This window comes from Salmo salar, chromosome ssa09 (genome assembly GCF_905237065.1).
Source record: "Salmo salar chromosome ssa09, Ssal_v3.1, whole genome shotgun sequence".
Taxonomy (NCBI): Eukaryota; Metazoa; Chordata; class Actinopteri; order Salmoniformes; family Salmonidae; genus Salmo; species Salmo salar.
Window position 1 is genome coordinate 9,235,644 of NC_059450.1, and position 25,202 is coordinate 9,260,845.

The window sequence follows — 25,202 nt, forward strand, 5'->3', positions numbered from 1 at the left end:
TTGTAGTTCATTCAAGAATAACAAGATCATTATAGCAGAGTTAACAATTTTTGATTATTCTTTAAAACACTCACCCAACAATGTAATGTGCCTGGATATCAGTAAAACCAACGAACAAAAATGCACTGTCTTGAGTTGTTGTTTTTTCATCATAAACCCACTGTTCTGAAACCATTTATTTCATTACTTACCTGAGGCACTGTCTGATCATCATTATGGACCTAGTAGTAGACGATGCCATGTGAAGGGTATAAGGGAATCAGGGCTCAAACGGTCTGGCTGAATAAATACATCAATTACAAATTATAAGTCAGCTCTTACGCCTTCAATAGGGGTCAGGGCTATGGTGTTTTAATGCAATGTGTGTGTGTGTCAAAACCACCAGTCAAATGTAATGAGATCAAATGGGCTCTTCACATAGTTGCTTTATAATACTGAATGTAAATAACATCATGCAAACAAGTTTTACAAAGGCAAACAGTTACATTTTATTTAACACTTTGTGGAAGACATGTAAATATTACAGATACTAGTGTTGAAACATTTAAATAAACAAAAAAATATAATCCCATAGGGATATATAAAAACTGTTTTTCCTTAAAATTCTTCATTTAGCAAAAACAATTAGTACTAGAAGCCTCATAAATACAAACATGTTCTAAAGTCTATGTTCCCTATAGATTACCTGGTTCTTATATGACTAACACACATTACCCAAACTTACAATCAACCATAATAAGTAGAAAATTCTCCTTCAATTGTTTAATGGTGAAAACAGTTTACCATGAGATCTGAACAATATTAACATATGTTTGCAGCATGTTACTTTTCTAATCCTGAGTTAAGAGTAAAAAATAAAAACATCAGGCTGTGAGCAATCCATCAACTATGAAGCCACTTTTTTATTAAAACCATGGGTCGCATATCTTGAAGTTGCTTTAGCAAAAGCTCAGCACCATTGGAAAAGGTTTTGTCCATTACTATCTTCACATTGTTCACCGACTGAAGACTGAGAGGATTTCTGAAGTCTACAAGGTTTTGACAGGCTTCAATAAATATATCAGGTGTATCGCATATAATGTTGGCCGTGTTCTGCTGAAAGGTACGCTGCTGTTTTAATGGCAACTCCGTTCTTGAATCTCCACTCATTTTTCTTTTGGGAGTGTGGGTCGATGGTGAAGTTTCCAGGAACTTTAACAAAGTGTCCAGTGCAACGCCATCCTCTGTTTCTTCCTCTTGAGAAGCAGTGAAGCCCTGGTCTGAAGCGTCTGTCAACTCGTAAACTTTATCTGCCGGACGATTTCTCAGAGTCAATCTTCTGTCCGGACAAGCTAATGCTCGCCGCTCCGATTTTAGGGGACGCCCCCTCTTTTTGACCTCTGAAGTAGAAGACTGGGATTCAGAACAAGCATCAGTTGACAGTTTAGCCTCTGCTTGAATGACACCATCCAACGCTTCTTGCCTCTGACAGTTGGTCTTTGAAATCTCAGGTTCACTCTCATTAGGGTCTGTCTCCTCAGCGGAGGCGTCTGTTGACATACCCTCGGATTTGTTTGCATCTTTGAATCTTGAGCGTGGGTACTTTTTGCAGAAAATGAACTGGCTTCTCTGATCCTCTATATATCTCTCAGTGAGGCCATGTGTGGTGTAATGTCTGAATATATTCCGTTCAGCCCGCTCAACAGCATCACAGCCTTTTATCATGCATGGGTATTGCAAAGAGAAGTTCTTTGTGCACATGGCAGATGCTTCATCCATAGATTTCAGAGAGGGTTTTCCGAAGCTAGTCCAGTGGTCAGGTGATTTGTCATCTTTCTTCTTAGTGTTTTTCTTCTTCACTTTGAATTTGTTTTCAATGTTCTCTTTACCATTGTTGGGAATGACGCCTGTTGTTCTCTGTTGCTGTGTTCTGGGAATATAAATTAAATTATGCTTTTTCATCTCATGACGAAGGAGGTTTGACTTTGTAGTGTAGACCCGGTCACAGCCATCATACGCACACTTGAAAGTCTGATCCACACTGCCTCTCTCAGAGATGTTAATTTCCTTGTGAAAGTTTTTTATGTGGTCAATGTATTTCTCCACAGAGGTGAAGGAGAGTGTACATTCTGACCGGTCACACTGGAATGTCCCTACCTTGATGCTTGACATCATAACAGTGGCTTTATCTCGAGTGAATTTATGAAGCAATAGGTAATGCTGCACTAAGGTTGTGATCCCCGGGAATATCCGTGAACAGTCTTTCACTTGACATCTGATTTCATTATTCTGAACTTCAGCAGCTTGTTGACCAGGGATGTCAGTACCAAGGTCTCCTGAAGGCAGGGGAAGGGATGACTGATGCATAGCCCTACAGTGAAGTATCAAATTTTGCTGGATCGTAAAAGCTGCAGCGCATCCTTCATGAACACAACGGTACGGCCTATATGGACTGAAAGAATTGTCAGCATCACACAGTTGAAGCCCCAACCTTTTTTGAATCTTTTCTTTCTTTTGGACATGAACCTCATCTTTAGATATTGTGTTTTTTGAACAACTTGCTTTTTCAAGTGAGGGTTTCACAGCCTGGCTGGATATCGCCTCTGTTGCATGGCTAAAAGATTTAGTGTTCGAACATGCTTCTGGCTCTTTTAGAGTGTCACCTTGACTGAATTTCTGCTTCAACACTGGGGTGTGGTTCATTTGCATGGCTGTCATTGTTGGCTCATTCTTGGTGTATCCTGTCTTTGATGGTGATTCTAACTGGTAAAATGACTTGTCAAGGTCCTCCAGAGTATCTTGTGGTGATTGCACCCTCTCAACTGTTAACTGATGGAAAGAATCCTCTTGTACTACATCTCCTGCTGTAATCTCAGAGGACTGTGCATGTCCCTCTTGATCTGTGCTTTGCATTGGACAGCCAATGTCAATATCAAGTGGCTCTTGTTTGATTAAAGTCGACACAACTGAAGATCCAGTTCCATTACTACTCTCTACCTCTGTTTCGATAGTAGAGTTGCTTGACTTTTTTTTGCGACTTCCAACCTTTAACTTGTTCATCTCTGCCTGCGTCAGGTGGTGAACTTTTTCATAGTGAATTCTTAGGCCTGTGGTTCTGGTAAATGTTTTCTGGCAAATGTGACAAGGATATGGAGAGAATTTGACTGGGGTTTTCTTGAGGTCCTCAATCATCTCAATTGTGTAATCATGAACTCGAGCAAGGTGTCTGAACAACGCCTCTTTGGTCATGAACCCATATTCACAATTATCCATTTCACACTTGAATGGCTTGGGGCCATTGTCACGATTCTGGTCCTCCTTCATAATCGTTTTTGTTGTCGTGCTTTGATCACTATCTTTTTGCATGACATTATCGCTTGAGATTGCATTGCTTTGGCAGTCATTGTACTTTGAGGAACAATTTTCCTGCAAACTTTTCTCATGTGCAGCTTCAACTAAACCCAACATTTGTAAAGCATTTTGAATTTCTATAACCTTGTCATCTTGACATGCTGCAATGGAAGTTGTATTTGACCTTTTTTCAGCAAGACTATCACTCGACTTTCCCTCCTTCTGCTGACTACCAACATGATTTTTTGACTGTACCAATTCTATCCAAACTTCTGTTTTATTTGGGCAGATTTTGGATTGTCCACCTGTCAAAACTGAAGGAAAGGTGTTTAATGAATGAGAATCCAGTGGTTTTGAGGTTTCCTTTTGTGCCAAATCAGAGGTATTTGGTGTGGCGAGATTACCAACAACTTCCTGTGGGAATTCAACATTTACCAAGTTGTTTGTTGATCCATTGGTTTCAGGAACATTTGGGTCATTGAGAAAGTCGAGAAATGACGTAGGCAAATCATCCGTTAAATCCATTTCATCTAATGGTTTGCACTGGGAGCGTTTTGAAAGATGACCTCCGAGAGATTTCGTGCTTGAGAATTCTCTAAAGCATCTTCGGCAGATAACTTTACCATCCTTTATAATAGCAGGCCATTTCGTTCTCTTGCTGAGTCTGCAGCGTTTTACTGTCTGTGTTTCATGAACAGCATTCTTGTCGTCTGCAGGGATAGCTTCAGATTCTGCATGACATGTGTCCTCATCATATGAGAAAACTGTTTGGATAGAAGCATGTGAACTAAGAAGCATGTCATCTACAGAGCTGTTCATCTGATTCTCATAATTGGTTATGTTCTCAATGTTGGTCATCTCCACTGTGTTTCTTGGTGCTACTTGGCCATCATGACTCAATACAATGCTTGGAATGTCTGTTGATGGCCTTGATCTTGAATTAAGATTGGAAGATTCATCTGGGACATATGAAGCAAGGAAACCTCCAGCTGACAAATTGTTACCATTACTTTCTTGGGAAAACATATTGGAATAGTTTTTTCTCATTAGGGAAACATCAACACTATCTGCATTAACCCCAGAGTTAATTATCCCATAGTGTTGTCCTCCACTGTGCATGTGTCCTCCATTATCCAGCATAAGCGAGCTTGACACATATTCTGACATCTGATTCATCAAACTTGATTCTGATTTAATGGGATGGATGGCACTACCATGCATATTTGCTGGTGCATGTTCTCTGCCCCTTTCTAAAGGATAGCCAGTTGGATGAGATTCTGATTGCCAAGGAGTTACGCTCTTATTGGGGTATTCATTCAGATGGAAGACATCTGCATAGCAATTGTTCAATGTAGATGTCCACGCTTCACCCATCTCTGACTGCATTAGCCCAGTCTGATTTGGTTGGGGCTTCCCAAGAGGGGCAAACAGCAGGTAAACTTGAACATGCCATCGGATATTCGAACTGCTGTAGTCCAGAATTTCTGCATTGTGATACTTGATGAAGTGATGTTTGGTCCTTTGAAGTCCTGTTCACAGATGGAACTTTTCTCGAAGTTATTTTGGCAACTTTCTTGTACTTCTTAGCCAGTTTCCAGTCTTCAAAAATGTCTGGATGGTTTTTCTTTACGTGTCGAGAGAGACTTTTGGGGGTACTGTATTTGCGGTCACATGCTTCAAGCGGACAACTATGTGCGTCTTCATCTCTACCAGTTATTGCAGGAGTGCTTTCATTTGGATGTAGCAAAAACGGGGGTTCACTCTTAATTTCTGGTAGAGGAAAGGCCTGTGGTAACACTTTCTGAACAGCTTGAGTTGGTTGGTTATCCAGGTCCTCTTTTGGATACCCTTTCAAGGGATTGGTTCCACAGTGATTTTGATCCTCACAATTGGCAATCATATCTTGGCATGGGACATCAGGAGATAGTTTTGCATTCTCCAATCCGAGCTTAGTTTTGATGAGTGGAACATAACACTTCTGTAACTCCTTTCTAGGATTGATAACAGAATTCAACATGCTCTCGACTGAATGTTTTATTTTCACTGTGCCGTTTGGGTTCTCAGGAACTGTTGACGTTGACGAACCTGATTTAACTACTTCTTCCTTCGCATAATCATGTGCAGTCTTCTGATCTAGAATGACAGAGGCAGAGCAGGTTTCCTCTTGCCTAGCGGCGCACTGGGTGGAAGGTTCCATTTTAGGTACAGGATGGTTCTCACTTGTGATGGGCACTTCATTTGTATCATGGTTCTGCTGATGCAAATTTAGCTGGGACTGTGAATAGAAAATCGTCCCACAATTAGCTATTTTGCAAGTGAATGTAAGGTAATGTTGTGCCTCATGATCATACAACAGGTAGGCCTCATTGAAAATCCTTCCACAATTAGGGAACATACACTGTGCCTTAAAGTCAGTGTGTTGTCTTTTGTGCATGAGAAGTTCCGAATTGCAGTGAAAGCTGGCTGTGCAATTCAGCTGTATGCAATAGTATGGCTTAGCACCACAGTGCATTTGCAAATGATCATTGAGATGTCTGGCATTAACAAACTGCCGACGACAATACTGACATACAACCTTCTGTTGTTGTATCTCCAAAAAACGTGTTGCTTCCTCGTCATTTTTGTGGGCTTTTACATGCGTTACAAGACTCCGAAAAAACTTGAATACCTTCTGACAGTATGTAACAGGGCAGACACAATCCTCTGTAAATTCAGCTTCATATCTAGTTTGTACAGGCTTTGGAGGACTGACCTTAGTTTGTACAGGATTTTGAGTATTGACTTTGACAGTTTCAGCACTGTTGTGATTTCCATCCAGAAAATTAGCATCATTTGGACTGACATTGGTCTCTGCCTCAAGCTTAACGACAGCTCTATCTTTCAAATTATTCCAATGACTGCTGGTGGATTGCATTGGCTTGGGCAATTTCCTAGTTGCTTTCATTGCAGCAAGTCGCTCTTTGCAAGATTGCTTTACATGTGATGCTACATGTGGCTCAAGGATCTCCTTAGTGTTAAAGCTGTCAGCACATATTGGACAGGTGTAGACCCCATCTTTAAAATGCTTCTGTGCATGACGGACTATCCTGTGGCCAAGGAACTCTTTATCACATAGAACACAATACTGCATATAGGCTCGCCAATTCCTAAATCTTGCCGAAACAAACCCTTTCTCCCTTAATTTCTTAGCTTCCCTATTTTTCTCTTTTTCATCTGCAATTTCATTCAATTCATTTGTTGTGTTCAAAATAAAATCCTCAAGGTCTTTGAACTCTGAACCTGTTTCTGCTGCATCATCCTCAAGTCCCTTATCGGTGTCATTGAGAGTGTCGATAGATGACACAATGGATGCCTCCTCACCCATCAATGCCAAACAATTGCGCTTCAAGGTTCTCCAGTCCCAAAATTCTGGATCAAAAGGCCACTGTGTCTTCAAGGCCAACAGTAACTCACAGCGTAGTGAGTTGGGTACTGGAAGATTCTCATCCTCACGCTTTTCATCAGGTTCATTATAGAGTGATTCAACAGCATAATATGAGTTCACAGTAGGCTGATTGAGGAACTCTGTTAGTTGGCATGCCTGTTTCACCTCGAAATCAGTGGGCAAAAGGCAGGAAATTGTTTTGCAGATGGTGGTCCTGCTGTCTGTGTTGTCACTGGATGCCATTTGTAGAGCTCGAATGCACATTTCAATGCACACAGGCAGTCCCACTCCTCCAACCTGAGAAAAGAATAAAGCCAAAGTCAGTCATGAGAATATAAATCGCTACAGGCTATATCCAGGCAGTAACATATACAATTTCACACAAAGAACTTCACCTCGGACTGGATAACCTTGATGAGGAAGAGGATATGACAGACGTTCCTTGATAGCAGGACCAACTTTCTGCATTGATCAAGAAATGAATCTGCTGAAGACTCTGACCGCATTAAAAGCTTACTCCAGAATAGTGTGAGCTCCCTGTAAGAAGAAAAGTATATCATTATTGGTCCGCTACCCATGAAGGGCTTTACAAGAGAGTTTGTTGTCAACATACAACATCCGCTCTAAACTGTGAGAGCGAGTGGAAAATTAAAAGAGGGCAATACTCACCAGGCACAATACACATCTCCCTGGAGAAGCTGCCGCTTGAGGAACGCAGAGCACAAACAAAGGGCTCCTTTTTCATCCCCATCCGACTCCAGGTTACAAATCATCTCCAATGCATCCTTACAGTCTACCTGCGTGATCTGGCACAGATAAAACATATAATGATGGTAATTCATTGCCATCCACAGTTGATCATTTCACATTAGGGTCATCTTCATTCATCATTATCAAACAGGAGTTGTTTAATTTCTTCAGCAAATCTCCATCAGTGCTAAACTTCTTATGGATGGTGGCAGTATTGAGTCGCTTGGATGACTGACGTGCCCAGAGTAAACTGCCTCCTATTCACTCTCAGAAACTAAGATATGTATATTATTAGTAGATTTGGATTAAAAAAAACACTCTGAAGTTTCTAAAACTGTTTGAATGATGTCTGTGAGTATAACAGAACTTATATGGCAGGCATAAACCTGAGAAAGAAATCCAACCAGGAAGTGATTTGTAGTTTCTATCTAATCCCTGTTCAAACTACAGTGTCTGTGGGGTCATTTTTCACTTCCTAAGGCTTCCATTGGCTTTCAACAGCCTTTAGAAACTTGTTTCATGCGTCTCCTGTTACTGGGCAGAGAATAGGAGCTCAGTCAATGAGTTGACTGCCTGGGAGCAGTGAGTTGTTTACTGCGCAGGCACATTTGGCACGCCGCTCATTCTTTTTCTTCTGTAATGAATACGCTATTGTCCGGTTGGAATATTATTGACGTTTTATGTTAAAAAGACCCTAAGGATTGATTGTAAACATCGTTTGACATGTTTCTGTGAACGGTAATGGAACTATTTAACTTTGTGTCTCTTGTTTTACGCTCACGCGTAATGCCTTTGGATAGTGATCTGAACGCACAAACAAAACGGAGGTATTTGGACATAAATATGGAGTATTTCGAACAAAAAGAACATTTCTTGTGGAAGTAGGCGTCCTGGTAGTGCATTCCGACCAAGATCAGCAAAGGTAAGGGAAGATTTATAATACTAATTCTTTGTTTAGTTGACTCTAGAACTTGGCGGGTAACTGTATAGCTTGCTTTGATGGCTGAGCTGTGTACTCAGAATATTGAAAAATGTGCTTTCGCCGAAAAGCCATTTTAAAATATGACACAGCGGTTGCATTAAGGAGTAGTATATCTATAATTCTTTCAATAACTGTTGTAAATTTTATCAACGTTTATGATGAGTATTTTTGTAAATTGATGTGCTCATTCACCGGAAAGTTTTGGTGGGAATACATTTTCTGAACATCACGCGCCAATGTAAAATGGGGTTTATGGATATAAATATGAACTTTATCCAACAAAACATACATGCATTTTGTAACATTGAGTCCTGGGAGTGTCATCTGATGAAGATCAAAGGTTAGTAATTCATTTTAGCTGTATTTCCGTTTTTTTGCGACGCCTCTCCTTGCTTGGAAAATGGCTGGGTGGTTTTTCTTGTTTAGGTGCTGTCCTAACATAATCTAATGTTTTGCTTTCGCCGTAAAGCCTTTTTGAAAATCGGACACTGTGGTTAGATTAAGGAGAATCATATCTTTAAAAGGGTGTATAATACATTTTAATTATGAGATTTTTGTGTTTTTGAATTTGCCGCCGTGCACTTTCACTGGCTGTCGTCATATCGATCCCGCTAACGGGATTCAAGCCATAAGAAATTAAAAGACAAGCCTTTGGTCAGCCCCCTTATTTGAATGCACTTGCCTGGTAAACGACTTGATGTAAATGCTATTCACTCACCTCTTGCATGAGTTGTTCTTGTGTTTTTGTCACACACAGGCAAACAAAGTATGTCTGCTTGAAGTTCCCTTTTCCTTCGTACTCTGGATACTCCGAGCACATCTTCGCTAAGACAGCCGCTTTCTCTGCTCGATTCTGTTTGATAAGGTGCTTTATTCGCATATTAAGGAGTGTAGGACCTTCCATCTGCAGGAACTCATTAACTGGGGAGTAGAGAAAGAGAACACTATTACAGATAGCACTTCTGAGCAGTCACCACAACATTTAATCAGTCAACTCACATGTAGAAAGTTTTTGATATTAGGGAAAAAAAAAAAAAAACAGGTAGGCTAAAACTAACCTCTGTCAATTTCAGTTTTCTCATTAGACAGAATGCTGCACAGAGTGGTGTTGTTCCACACACCAGGCGCCTGTGCCATAGCTGATAGCATGTTTAGCTGTGTGTTCCCATTTTCTTGCAAAAGGCTGTGTGCCAACTATAAAGGAAAGGAAATAACTTCATAAAACTTTTCAGATATACAAACCAAACAACTTTTCAAAACACAAGATTCTCCAATTAGGTCAAATAGGGTTTGTGATTATTGCATGCATATTCCAATTCAGCTTCAAAGCGACACCATGTCACTCTTTTTCTAGAGAGAATTGGCAGTACAAAATAATTTATAAATAAAAAAGTTCACTCCATACATTTCTGTTCTATGCAAAGTTGATTAAAAAAAAAGAGCAGCATTGAGACTAACCTTGACAGAGGACTGAAACTCCCCCCATAAGGCACCAGGGACATGCTCAGGCAGTGAGAGAAGGAGCTCCAGACAGCTCCTGCAAGTAAAACAGGGTCATTCAATGAGTTTGTTTAGGTTCATGCTAATGCTGCTAAAGTTGTGTGCAGATGACTAAAATGAAAGAAGCACTACACACTTCTGCCACAGCTCTTATAAGGGAAGCCTAATTGATTTAGCTTGTGAAATGGAGTGAAGCAGGATTACACGGAACCCAAACCGGTTGTGCGCGATCGTGCATAAATGTATTTTGTCCCCCCACACCAAACACGATCACGACACGCAGGTTAAAATATCAAAACAAACTCTGAACCAATTACATTAATTTGGGGACAGGTCGAAAAGCATTAAACATTTATGGCAATTTAGCTAGCTAGCTAGCTTGCACTTGCTAGCTAATTTGTCCTATTTAGCTAGCTTGCTGTTGCTAGCTAATTTGTCCTGGGATATATACATCGAGTTGTTATTTTACCTGAAATGCACAAGGTCCTCTACTCCGACAATTAATCCACACATAAAACGGTCAACCGAATCATTTCTAGTCATCTCTCCTCCTTTCAGGGTTTTTCCTTCTCTGGACTTTATATTGCGATTGGCAAATTTCATAAATTCGGTGAAATACCGCCACCGACCTCGTTTGTCTTTCAGTCACCCACGTGGGTATAACCAATGAGGAGATGGCACGTGGGTACCTGCTTCTATAAACCAATGAGGAGATGGGAGAGGCTGGACTTGCAGCGCAATCTGCGTCAGAAATAGAACTGACTTCTATTTTAGCCCTTGGCAACGCAGACGCTCGTTGGCTCGCGTGAGCAGTGTGAATGCAATAATTGAATAATATAGATTTCTAAATTTATTTTGCGACGTTCGCATCGCGTCAGAGTATTAGGGCTGTGGCAGTCATGACATTTTGTCAGCCGGTGATTGTCAAGCAAATAACTGTCGGTCTCACGGTAATTGACTGTTAATTAACAAAACACATTTAGCATCTCCTGGCTTCCATGCATAGCCTACAAGCCATTAGTTATGTAACTTTAGTTGTGATATAAATGTTGGGCTATATGTTTAGATTTTTTATACATGCTATAAGGCTGCATGATGCGACTAATGATGATTTGAAAAAAGTTGCATGAAAGGCATGAGCTCAGCTTTGTTTTTTGCGCAAGCTGTACACACGTCAGTCTCTCATTCACAATTTGACAAGCACTTGAATTCCCTGGCTGCATCCCCTTTGTGTGGCCGTAATGTCCCTTTAAAAAAATCCATGCCTTTTGCGGCCAATGGCCGTTGTGTCCTTGGGCTGAACATCGTAATTACAATTCCCTTCTCCTGGCTGCATGCCCGAAGCACTCGGCACCTCTCACTCACATGGTTCTCCATCACATGAATGGGTCTTTCTCACAGGCTACAAGTGAAAACAGACATTGGGATGCAACACAGCTGGGATCGAACCCGGGTCTGTAGTGACACCTATAGCACTGCAGTGCCTTAGACAGCTGCGCCACTTGGGAGGCCCATAAAGGTGCAATTTTCACCATAAAAATATCTTCCCCAAACTTGACTCACGCGCTGTGTATCTATGCCAGTTAGGCTCTACAACCATTGTAAAGGGGATAAATGCGCTTCAATTTAAGTTATTTGGCCACTTTAGTTGTGATACAAATCTTATCAAAATATATAGGCCCATGGGCTTGGCTACAAAAGTTTTAAAAAAGCATGCGCTGTTTCTTGCATTAAGCTGGGCATCATTCACAAGTGGTAATACATAATTCACAAGTGGTAGGCTAATATTGTCACCCATCACACTATTATTGATTCAATCTTGTCTTTACATATACAAAATAATATATGGGTGAAATTTGTTTTGATTTAGAATGGACCATTATCACACACCTGTCGCGAAACAGGGGCAGTGGGAAAAAATACATGTCATCTATGCACTTAAATAGCGAATGGAGGGCGCTTTCCTGTGGTTCATTTTCATACCAGCGAGGTTGGCTATATTCCTGTTTTAAAGAGAAGCAATGTGCTTAATATTAGGAAAGTTGAGAAATAAATATAGTAGGCCTAGCCTATAGAAAGGTAATGGGATAATCCTCTTTTTAATAGAGGCCATCAACTTCTCACGCAATTGTGTAGCCTATAGAAATGTTGCACAACATGAGCTCAAGAAGTGTTTGATTAGATTTTAGATTACATTTGCATTGATGTCAGAGTTATTAGAGGGACAAGAGTGCGGAGTACCAGGCAGTTAGCAAGTTTGGTACGCTACTAACGACCATCAGCAGCATCAGTTTGGAAAAGCCTAACTACCGTGACTGAACGGTCACCTGGAATTTGACTGCATCATGACTCATGACCGCCGGTGTGACGGTAATACGGTCACCGTAACAACCCTAGGCAGGATACAGTTGTATTCGTCAGTAGCACTAGCAGAAGTGGAATGCGAACAGTCATTCAACAACATAGGCCTAGCACCATCTGAAATACTGCATAGCTGGTTCCATGAAGCATCCATGCATATGAATCACTTAGACATTATCTCGAGTACTCACATTGCTAGGTTTTCAAGAACGAGTGGCACATTTTCACATTCGGAGGAGAGACAGGACGTGGCCTTCGCATAACTGAGTATGGCCACTGTGTACGCCTCCAGTAAAGGCAGTGGCTCCTCCTCAGTCTTCCATCGGCCTGCATGTTCCACAAGGATCTGTAAACAAATGACAACATCATGGCATGCTCTTAGAGTCTGGAATAAAATGTGGCAAGCTGGTTAGTGCTTGCTATTCAATTTATTTGTATTTTTTTTTCTTTCCAACGACTTGACAATTATCATAGAAAATGACAAATGGACTAATTTCATTAAGTATTAGTCCTTCCAAGTAAATTAGGCTACACTCCACTAAAATAGCAAATTGAGAAAACCACAACTACCAAAACAATTAGGAAATAATCAGGGCCAGAACGACACCAGTATCACCATACTTGTTAAGTTTTGTTTCGTTGCCACAATACTATTTATGAAAACAGCCCTCATCTAGAGTCACATTTAAATGTATTTTCCAAGCTATAGCACACAATATTTTACATATAGCAGGTTTTTAAAAGGACCAAAGAATTTGGCCTGCTTAGTGTTTACATTTTTGCCATGGAAAACATACTGTGATACTGGCATCATCCCAGCCCTAGAAATAATGGTCCATACTCTAGCCCAGGGATGGGAAACTCCTGCCCTCAGGGCCCTGATTGGTATCACACTCTTTGTATCGAAACAATTTCAATAACAGCTGTTGCGATGTTATTTTTTATGCGGTATGACTTTTGCTCAAATAAAAAACAGTGGCTGTTACCAAAGGTATCACAAACCATGTACTGCACAAAATTGAAAAGTTACCTCACAACATCTACAAGCAAGAATGTTTAATAAAATTACATTTGAACTTAACCCGCACAGGTAACTGGTAGAGTATCCTTTTCACTCTCAATTTTAGAATAAATATCCACAGGAAAGTATTAAACCGCCTTTTCAAACGGTTACCGGCATTGAGATTTCTATTATTTGGCACATGCTCAAAACCATGTAAAGACCTGCAAGACTTCGGTTAGCATGCGTGCATCGCGTACATGTACTTACATCTTGTGCGCTTGCCTCAGGCGATGAACAAACAAATCATGAGAGCCACAGAGACCCTTGTTTTGAAGTTGGTTTAAAGCTGCACTATATAGAAATCTCTCCGTCATTTTCTGGTTGCTAAAATTGTAAGTTTGCCTAATTTCTGTTTGTGCGACAGAAACAAGCAAGTACAGCATAGAAAATCATTCTACCATCTAAACCACTGTGAGACATATTTAATAACCAAAAATATTGTATTTTCAGCTGTTTGAAGACTCAAAAATGAAACACTTCAGAACAGGAAGCATAGAAATAGCGCTATAGAAAAGATCTACTTGCTTTCAATGCAAATGACAGACATAGAAAACACACATTTCTATGTGAATTTGGTCAGGTCGCCCACAAAGTTATATATTGCAGCTTTATTAATACTTCTGTGGTTATTTTTTCTAAAATGTAAATTAATAAAAGGACCAACTGAACCGACAACTGGTAGAGTAAATACATTATGCAACATTCTGGCTTGTAGTGGTTGAGAAGAAACTTTAAAAAATATGTTTTGCAGTGCATCGTTTCAGACTATATAACCAACCAAAAAGGCATCACAGCCAGATATATTAGGCAATGGCCTGTCAAGCAACCCCCCTTGGAAAATGTTGGCTAGTTCATTTTCCTTTATGTCTTGAAATGTGTCAAGCCAAAACCTAGCCCTGATACAGAAGTCCATTGAGACTCAGTCCTGGGATGCTCCAGTCAACCGCAATTGGGAAAGTATTCAGACCTTGACCTTTTCCACATTTTGTTACATTACAGCTTTCTTCTAAACTGGATTTAAAAAAAAAAAAAAAATCCTCAAACTACACACAATACCCCAAAATGAAAAAGCGAAAACAGGTTTAGACCATTTCGAAAAATAAAAAAATCAGAAAAACCTTGTTTACATACAGTACAAGTCAAATGTTTGGACATACCTACTCATTCAAGGGCTTTTCTTTATTTTCACTATTTTCTACATTGTAGAATAATAGTGAAGACACCAAAACAATGAAATAACTCATATAGAATCATGTAGTAAACAAACAAAAAAAAGTGTTAAACAAATCAAAATATATTTTAGATTCTTCAATGTAACCACCCTTTAAGTTCTAGATGAAAACAGAACTTGTAGGCTGCTTTTCCTTCACTTTGCAGTCCAACTCATCCCAAACCATCTCAAATTGGGTTGAGGTTGGGTGACTGGAAGCCAGGTCATCTGATACAGCACTCCATCGCTCTCCTTCTTTGTCAAATAGCTCTTACACAGCGTGGAGGTGTGTTGGGTCATTGTCCTGTTAAAAAAAAAAGTATAGTCCCACTAAGCGCAAACCAGATGGAATGGTGTATCGCTGCAGAATGCTGTGGTAGCCATGCTGGTTAAGTGTGCCTTGAATTCTAAATAAATCAGACAGGGTTACCAGCAAAGCACACCCACACCATTACACTTCCTCCATGCTTCATGGTGGCAACCACACATGCAGAGATAATCCGTACACCTAGTCTGCGTCTCACAAAGACGACGGTTGGAACCAAAAATCACACATTTGGACTCAGACCAAAAGGACAGATTTCCACCGGTCTAATGTCCATTGCTCTTGTTTCTTGGCCCAAGCAAGTCTTTTTTATTTTTTATTGGTGTCCTTTAGTAGTGGTTTCTTTGCAGCAATTTGACAATGAAGGCCTGATTCACACAGTTTCCTCTTTACAGTTGTGTCTGTTACTTGAACTCTGAAGCATTTATTTGGGCTGCAATTACTCAGGCTAGTAACTAATGAACTTATCCTCTGCAGCAGAGGTAACTCTGGGTCTTCCTTTCCTGTGGTGGTCCTCATAATGTAACTGGCTCTCACAGCGCTTGATGATTTTGTGACTGAACTTGAAGAAACATTCAAAGTTCTTGACATTTTCGGGATTGACTGACCTTCATGTCTTAAAGTAATGATGGACTGTAATTTCTCTTCGCTTATTTGAGCTGTTTTATTGCCATAATATGGACTTGATCTTTTACCAAATAGGACCATCTTCTATATACCCCCCCCTACCTTGTCACAACAACTTATTGGCTCAAACAGATTAACAAGGAAAGAAATTCCACAAATGTGGTCCCGCGTGGCTCAGTTGGTAGAGCCAGGGTTGTGGGTTCGATTCCCACGGGGGACCAGTATGGGGGGAAAAATATATATATATTTTTTTAAATGTATGAAATGCATGCATTACTACTGTAAGCCGCTCTGGATAAGAGCGTCTGCTAAATGACTAAAATGTAAATTAACCTTCATCAAGGCACACCTGTTAATTGAAATGCATTCCAGGGGACTACCTCATGAAGCTGGTTGAGAAAATGCCAAGAGTGTGCAAAGCTGTCATCAAGGCAAAGGGTGGCTCCTTCGAAGAATCTTTGTTTAGCACTTTTTTGGTTTCTACATGATTCCATGTGTTATTTCATAATTTTGATGTCTTCACTATTATTCTAGAATGTAGAAATAGTACAAATAAAGAAAAACCCTGGAATAAATAGGTGTCCAAACTTGAGTGGTACTGTAAGAATTCAGACAATTTGCTATGAGACTCTGAATCTTGTTTCCATTATTCATCTTTGAGATGTTTCTCCAACTTGATTGGACTTGAACTTGATTATTCAATTGATACATTCAACTGATTGGACATAATTTGGAAAGGCACACCTGTCTATATATATATAAAAAAAAAAGGTCCCACAGTTGACAGTGCATGTTAGAGCAAAAACCAAGCCATGAGGTCGAAGAAATTGTACGTAGAGCTCCGAGACAGGATTGTCACTGACAGCACTCCAGAGTTCCGCTATGGAGATGGGATAACCTTCCAAAAGGACAACCAGCACCAATCAGGTATTTATGGTAGAGTGCCAAGACAGAAGGCACTCCGAAAAATGCACGACAGCCCACTTGGAGTTTGCCAAAGGGCACCTAAAGGACTCTCAGACCATGAGAAACAAGATTCTCTGGTCTGATGAAACCTTTGACCTGAATGCCAAGCATCACATCTGGAGGAAATCTGGCACCATCCCTATGGTGAAGCATGGTTTTCAGCGGCAGGACTGGGAGACTACTTACTCAGGCTCGAGGGAAAGATGAAGAGGAAAATACAGTGAGATCCATGATGAAAACCTGCTCCAGAGCACTCAGGACCTCAGACTGGGGAAAAGGTTCACCTTCCAACAGGACAATGACCATAAGCACACAGCCAAGACAACACAGGCGTTGCTTCGGGACAAGTCTCTGAATGTCCTTGAGTGGCCCAGCCAGAACCCGGACATGAACCCTATCAAACATCTCTGGAGAGACCTAAAAATAGCTGTGCAGCAACGCTCCCCATCCAACCTGACAGAGCTTGAGAGGATCTGCAGAGAAGAATAGGAGAATCTCCCAAATACTGGTGTGCCAAGCTTGTAGCATCATACCCAAGAAGACTTGAGGCTGTAATTGCTGCCAAAGGTGCTTCAACAAAGTACTGAGTAAAGGGTCTGAAAACTTATGTAACTGTGGTATTTCAGGGGGGTTATATAAAATTTGCAAAGATTCATAAAAACCTGTGTTTTGTCATTATGGGGTATTGTGTGTAGATTGATTAGGAAAAAAACGATTTAACCTCTCTAGGGTAGGGGGCAGTATTTTCACGGCCGGATGAAAAACGTACCCAAATTAAAACGGCCTACTACCAGGGCCCAGGAACTAGAATATGCATATTATTAGTAGATTTGGATAGAAAACACTCTGAAGTTTCTAAAACTGTTTGAATGATGTCTGTGAGTATAACAGAACTCATATGGCAGGTAAAAACCTGAGAAAAATCTAACCAGGAAGTGGGAAGTCTGGTGCTTGTAGTCCTTTCAAGTCATTGCCTATCGAAACACAGTGACTTAGGGTTCATTTTGCACTTCCTAAGGCTTCCACTAGATGTCAACAGTCTTTAGAAAGTTGTTTGAGGCGTCTATGATGAACAGAGAGCGAACAAGAAGGTGGGGAAGTTGGTGACCCAGGGAAGGACATCAGTTCATTGGTGCGCGTTCACGTGAGAGGTAGCTGTGTTCCAAAACGTTTTTCAAGACAATGGAATCGTCCGGTTGGAATATTATTGAAGTTCTAAGTGATAAAGGCCCTAAAGATTGATGCTATACAACGTTTGACATGTTTGAACGAACGTAAATATAACTTTTTTACTTTTCCTCGCGCTTCCTACACTTGGAGTGGCTTACTGAACGTGCTAACAGCAAGGAGCTATTTTGACATAAATTATGGACTTTATCGAACAAAGCAACATTTATTGTGGACCTGGGATTACTGGAAGTGCCTTCTGATGAAGATCAAAGGTAAGTGAATATTTCTAATGGTATTTATGATTTTAGATGACTCCAAAATGGCGAGTATCTGTATTGCCTAGTGTATTTTTATGAGCGCAGTACTCAGATTATTGCAAAGTGTGCTTTCCTCGTGAAGCTTTTTTGAAATCTGTCACAGCATTTGCATAAAGGAGATGTTCATCTATAATTCTTTGAATAACAGTTTAATATTTTATCAACGTTTATGATGAGTATTTTTGTAAATTTTGGTGCTGATTCACCAGCAGTATTAGAGGCAAAATATTTTCTGAACATCACGCGCCAATGTAAAATGGGGTTTATGGATATAAATATGAACTTTATCGAATAAACAATGCATGTATTGTGTAACATGATGTCCTAGGAGTGTCATCTGATGAAGATCGTCAAAGGTAAGTGCATAATTTTAGCTGGTTCTGGTTTTTGTGACACCTGTCCTTGCTAGGAAAATGGCTGCGTGCTTTTTCTTGTGTTAGATTATGTTAGGACAGTTCCAACTGTATGCTTTCGCCATAAAGCCTTTTTGAAATCGGACAATGTGGTTACATTAAGGAGACGTGTACCTTTAAAATGGTGTAAAATAGTCCGTTGAATGATGACATTTTGTGGTTGAATTTGGCGCTCTGATTTTTCACTGGCTGTTGAATAGTGTGAACCGTGGGTGGGACGGCCAACCCTGGCCAAATTCGGACGACGCCGGGCCAATGAGGTGCCGCCCTATGGGAGTCCCAATCTCGGCCGGATGTGATACAGCCTGGATTCGAACCAGGGACTGTAGTGACGCCTCTTGCACTGAGATGCAGTGCCTTAGACCGCTGCGTCCATGTGTGTGTGTTAACCATTTAACTGTACTAGAATACTTAAAAAGGCCACTAAAATGTTAAATATCAGTTATGAGTATAGTTTTTTTGGCAAGGAAAATATTGGATATTGTTATCGGCCAAGAATGTCATGTCGGTGCGTCACTAGTAAAGAACACTTTGTTGGACTGCGAACATTCACCTCATATGTGGCCTAATAAAAAAAAAAAGGTAAAAGATGAACCAACATACAGTGCCTTCAGAATGTTATTTTCTACTTATTCCACATTTTATGTTACACAGCCTGAATGCAAAATGTATTAAATATATTTCTCTCACCCATCTACACACAATATACAGTGGGGCAAAAAGGTATTTAGTCAGCCACCAATTGTGCAAGTTCTTCCACTTAAAAAGATGAGAGAGGCCTGCAATTTTCATCATAGGTACACGTCAACTATGACAGACAAAATGAGAAAAAGAAATCCAGAAAATCACATTGTAGGATTTTTAATGAATTTATTTGCAAATTATGGTGGAAAATAAGTATTTGGTCACCTACAAACAAGCAAGATTTCTGGCTCTCACAGACCTGTAACTTTTTCTTTAAGAGGCTCCTCTATCTGTCCTCCACTCGTTACCTGTATTAATGGCACCTGTTTGAACTTGTTATCAGTATAAAAGACACCTGTCCACAACCTCAAACAGTCACACTCCAAACTCCACTATGGCCAAGACCAAAGAGCTGTCAAAGGACACCAGAAACACAATTGTAGACCTGCACCAGGCTGGGAAGACTGAATCTGCAATAGGTAAGCAGCTTGGTTTGAAGAAATCAACTGTGGGAGCAATTATTAGGAAATGGAAGACATACAAGACCACTGATAATCTCCCTCGATCTGGGGCTCCACGCAAGATCTCACCCCGTGGGGTCAAAATGATCACAAGAACGGTGAGCAAAAATCCCAGAACCACACAGGGGGACCTAGTGAATGACCTGCAGAGAGCTGGGACCAAAGTAACAAAGCCTACCATCAGTAACACTACGCCGCCAGGGACTCAAATCCTGCAGTGCCAGATGTGTCCCCCTGCTTAAGCCAGTACATGTCCAGGCCCGTCTGAAGTTTGCTAGAGAGCATTTGGATGATCCAGAAGAGGATTGGAAGAATGTCATATGGTCAGATGAAACCAAAATAGAACTTTTTGGTAAAAACTCAACTCATCGTGTTTGGAGGACAAAGAATGCCGAGTTGCATCCAAAAAACACCATACCTACTGTGAAGCATGGGGGTGGAAACATCATGCTTTGGGGCTGTTTTTCTGCAAAGGGACCAGGACGACTGATCCGTGTAAAGGAAAGAATGAATGGGGCCATGTATCGTGAGATTTTGAATGAAAACCTCCTTTCATCAGCAAGGGCATTGAAGACGAAACGTGGCTGGGTCTTTCAGCATGACAATGATCCCAAACACACCGCCCGGGCAACGAAGGAGTGGCTTCGTAAGAAGCATTTCAGGGTCCTGGAGTGGCCTAGCCAGTCTCCAGATCTCAACCCCATAGAAAATCTTTGGAGGGAGTTGAAAGTCCGTGTTGCCCAGCGACAGCCCCAAAACATCACTGCTCTAGAGGAATGGGCCAAAATACCAGCAACAGTGTGTGAAAACCTTGTGAAGACTTACAGAAAACATTTGACCTGTGTCATTGCCAACAAAGGGTATATAACAAAGTATTGAGATAAACTTTTGTTATTGACCAAATACTTATTTTCCACCATAATTTGCAAATAAATTCATTAAAAATCCTACAATGTGATTTTCTGGATTTTTTTTCTCATTTCGTCTGTCATAGTTGAAGTGTACCTATGATGAAAATTACAGGCCTCTCTCATCTTTTTAAGTGGGAGAACTTGCACAATTGGTGGCTGACTAAATACTTTTTTGCCCCACTGTACCCCATAATGACAAAGTGAAAACATGTTTTTCGAAATGTTTGCAAATTTATTGAGAATGAAATACTGCAAAATCTCATTTACATAAAAGTATTCACCCTGAGTAGGGCTGGGCGATAAACCGTTTTTTTAACTATATACTGGTATTGATGCACGGATCAGTTTGGGTTTTTACTTTACCTTCTACAACGGTATTTGAATGTTTGTTTGTTAAATGGGATACGTCGTGTGTTATGTCAATTTTTATAGTTTACATCGCTACTTGAGTCATCTCTCTCCACTCTTGCTCTCCATACTGGTTTCCACACAGATCTAGCCCCGCCCCGTCACTCAAGGAGCGCATTTGTTGTTCCTCGAAAACAAGACACTTGCGTTCAGTCTGTTGGTCAACGTAGCACATGCAACAATGTTGATGACAATGATGCCGTTTTCACGTTTCTTCTTAATAAAAATCCACTAGCGTTCTACAATTACACTTCATTTGTGTTTCTTAAATCTGCAAACAGCTAGTTTGTCTTTTCTTAGCAAGTTGGGCCTAAATCTTCTTTGCTGCTAATCGCTAGTTAGCTGGCTAGCTAGTTAATAAATGTACTGAGTAAGAGAACGTAATTAGCTATACAGCCTGATAATACCAGTGATGGTATAGACCTAAAATCAGCATGTTTGTGCAACATTATCTTTTAAATCAAAAAGGAATACGCGAAGCATGAATAAGTAAGCTACATGAAGTAGCTAAGAGAAAACATTCAATGTAGTCAAAGATTATAGGGTCCCCTTGGAAACACTTGTCAACACTTTGGTTCCTACCTTTTCACAATAACTCCTCTCTGGCATTTTCACTCATTGTCATGTCAAAACACTATTCAAAGTGCCCACTATTATATTCTAGCTATAAAAGGAGAATAATCATATTTCCATCATTCCAACAGCTCACCCAAGTGTTTTGCTTTAATTCACAAGTCAAATCACAATTGCAACATTTGGTTAAAAATAAGGCCTAGGTTGTTGGCCCATATCATGCAACCCTACATGGCAGTGTGAAAATGATCTCAAATTAGTGCAGGAAATTCAGAAATTGAGTTGGCTGAAGTTGAATTGAACCGTATAAAACAAATCAGAATGGAGAAAGACACATTCTAAAGGATTTAAATGGATGTTGCCACCCTATGGTCACGCATTACCCATGAAGCAAATGTATAACTTTTATTATTGAAAAACATAAAATAACATGATTTGATATTTTGCCCATATCACACAGCCCTACCCCTGAGTCAATACTTTGTAGAAGCTCTTTAGGCACCGATTGCAGCTGAGAGTCTTTCTGGGTAAGTCTAAGAGTTTCCACACCTTGATTGTGCAACATTTGCCCATTATTCTTTTCAAAATTCTGCAAGCTCTGTCAAATTTGTTGTTGATCATTCCTATGCAACCAGGTCTTGCCATAGATTTTCACGTAGATTTAAGTCAAAACTGTAACTTGGCCACTCAGGTACATTCACTGTATTCTTGGTAAGAACTCATTTAGATTTGGCCTTGTGTTTTAAACTATTGTCCTGCTGAAAGGTGAATTCATCTCCCAGTGTCGAGTGGAAAGCAGACTGAACCAGGTTTTCCTCTAGGACTTTGTCTGTGCTTAGCTCCATTCAGTTTCTTTTTTATCCTAAATAACTTCCCAGTCTTTAACAATTACAAGCATACTCATAACATTGCTACCACTATGCTTGAAAATATGGAGAGTGGTACTCAGTAATGTGTTGTATTGGATTTTTTTTGCAGTATTACTTGAGTGGTTTCCTTCCTCTTCAGCAACAGTTACTTAGGACACCTGTATCTTTGTAGTGACTGGGTGTATTGATCAGTGGTGTAAAGTACTTCAGTAAAAATACTTTAAAGTACAACTTAAGTAGTTTTTGGGGTATCTGCACTTCACTATTTATATTTGACAACTTTTACTTCACTACATTCCTAAAAAAAAAAAAAAAAAAAAAGGTACTTTTTACTCCATACATTTCCTCTGACACCCAAAAGTACTTGTTAAATTTTGAATGCTTAGCAGGACAGAAAAATTGTCTCATTCACACACTTATCAAGAGAACATCCCAGTCATCTCTACTGCCTCTGATCTGGTGGACTCACTAAACACATGCTTAGTTTGTAAATTATGTCTGAGTGTTGGAGCGTGCCCCTGGTTATCCGTAAATTAAACAAAACAAGAAAATGGTGCAGTCTGGTTTGCTTAATATAAGGACTTCGAAATTCTTTTTTACTTTTGATACTTAAGTGTATTTTAGAGTCAATTTCTATTAAGGTATCTTTACTCTTACTCAAGTATGACAATTGGGTATTTTTTCCACCACTGGTATTGATAAACCATCCAAAGTGTAATGAATAACACCATGCTCAAAGGGATAGTCAATGTCTCTTGTCTTTTTTAACCCATCTACCAATAGGTGCCCTTCTTTACTTGGCATTGGAAAACCTCCTTGGTATTTGTGTTTGAATCTGCTGGACCGAGGGACCTTACAGATAATTGTATGTGTGCTTGCCATAACAAAGGGGGTTGTTTTTTTTAAGCTTTTTATTAATTTGTAAAAAATATATATAAAAAAATAATTCCACTTAAACATTGTCGGGCATTGTGGTCCAGTGACCAAAACATCTAATCCATTTTAAATTCAGGCTGTAACATAATAACATGTGCAAAGCCAAGGGGTCTGAATACTTTCTGAAGGCACTGTAGCTACACAAGCATTATACAGGAGGCTGCTTGGACTTCTATAAGCCCGGCTGCTGAATGGAGCCTATAGTGTGGGCCAAATGGAATTCATGCAGTAGCCTACAATAGGCTAAACCACACGGAGTAGTTCGTAGGCTACCCATGCAGGACAACATTCAAAGTTGAGAGTGAGACTAGCTTGAATGCTACAAGCACTGGCGATCCCTTCCCCCAGTCGAGGGGAAGCCTAATCTCTGCTCAATGAGTAAAGGTCTTCTAAAAAGGCCCGTCCTAAATAGACTACATCTCAGGCTATTGCTAAACGTAGCCTAACATATCATGGCATTTCATTGCATCTCCAACATATGAAAATAAATACAAATGTAATTCTCAGCACATGATAATAAACACACAAAAATCTTGAGGTGACCAGGTATTTAGAGGTTTTAGAGAAAACCCTGCGTCTTAGTAAGTTAGCCTTGTAACCATCTAGCCAATCTTGTGTGTATTCTTATTACTCAGTCAGTGTCAGATAAAACACTGTCGTTTGATCTCCAAATGGAGCCTGATATGAAACCCAATCTCATTCATAATCCCTAATGTGACCAATGAATGTATCACTTCGCACAGATGGGGCTTCAAACAAGGCCCACCAGGTTTGCCACATTACACAAAAAAACAGACTATATATATATATATATATATGAAGAACAAAACCGAATAAACCTACCCAAAAAACAGGCTGATGAGTTAATATTGTTTTTCTAACAATTAAAACTATGCATACGTAGTTAACCTATGATGTGCATGAAAATGAATACCATTAGGTTGACCAGGCCCTATAGAATACTTTTGCAGGCACACTCAATATTGATCCACTAACACAATGGACGAAATGAAAAACGTTCTGTTGCTATAATTTAAAGTAAAATATGCACGTTAACATGGATGAATGATGTTTTGTCTCGAGCAAAACATAAAACACTAACAGCTAGAGAATGTGAATACAAGTCCGCACAAAAAGCTAACTAGCTCTTCCCAGCATTAAGGAGCCTTAACTAGCTAGCCAGCCAGCCAGCCAGCATTCAACTAGCAACTCGCTAACTAGCTTGGGGAAATTAGTGATGCTCGGGTATAATTCGAAAGTAAGAGAATGAACTAAATATAAGGAAAACACGTATGATGTATATAGTCCACTAACTACTATCATTGGAAGTTAAAACAGGGATTAATTGTGGGGGTTTTTATGTTCTGATGTGGCTAGCGCGAGCTAGCTACATTGTTGTACCTAACGTACACGCGCATCATCAGGCTGGAAGCTGGATGGAAGACTGCAAACCACAAGGATGGGTAGTTGGAAGGGGAAAAAAATGCTGACCTGGCAGAATTCCTGGCAGAAACGCAACGAGGCCTCAGACAGTGATTCCGAACTTTCTTTTAGCGTTGTAGTCAATTCCTGGAACCGTTCTCGGAGCCCTTCGATAGCTTTCCTTGTGTCATATTCCTTCTCTGTCTCTCCCCCCGCCATCTTCACAACAATCACGACCGCGTACGCACAGATGTTACGCTGCCAGACTTGCACACGCACGGACAGGGGGAGGGGAGAGACGACGATAAAAGCGCTACATCGGTGTCGCTGGCACAAGCATGCATGCATGACCTTATATAAAATAAGATAAACCAAAAATACATAATACATTACTTATTAATTGAAAGATTCATATAAGATGTTGACAATTATGTTAATAG

At 40.2% G+C, this 25,202-nt stretch overlaps 2 protein-coding genes across 2 annotated transcripts; both read right to left on the minus strand.

Moving 5' to 3' along the window:
- Positions 1-407: 407 nt before the first annotated feature.
- LOC123744588 (zinc finger protein 292-like) lies at positions 408-4,697 on the minus strand. The gene has a single exon (XM_045723366.1). The coding sequence runs from the start codon at positions 4,549-4,551 to the stop codon at positions 883-885; it is 3,669 nt and encodes a 1,222-aa protein (XP_045579322.1). The 5' UTR covers positions 4,552-4,697; the 3' UTR covers positions 408-882.
- On the minus strand, positions 3,018-25,038 carry LOC106610687 (zinc finger protein 292). Its single transcript, XM_014210155.2, has 8 exons — positions 24,832-25,038; positions 12,539-12,693; positions 9,945-10,023; positions 9,545-9,680; positions 9,205-9,407; positions 7,424-7,560; positions 7,150-7,291; positions 3,018-7,051 (listed from the first exon to the last, which is right to left on the minus strand). The coding sequence occupies exons 1-8, from the start codon at positions 24,979-24,981 to the stop codon at positions 4,697-4,699; spliced, it is 3,357 nt and encodes a 1,118-aa protein (XP_014065630.2). The 5' UTR covers positions 24,982-25,038; the 3' UTR covers positions 3,018-4,696.
- Positions 25,039-25,202: the final 164 nt, after the last annotated feature.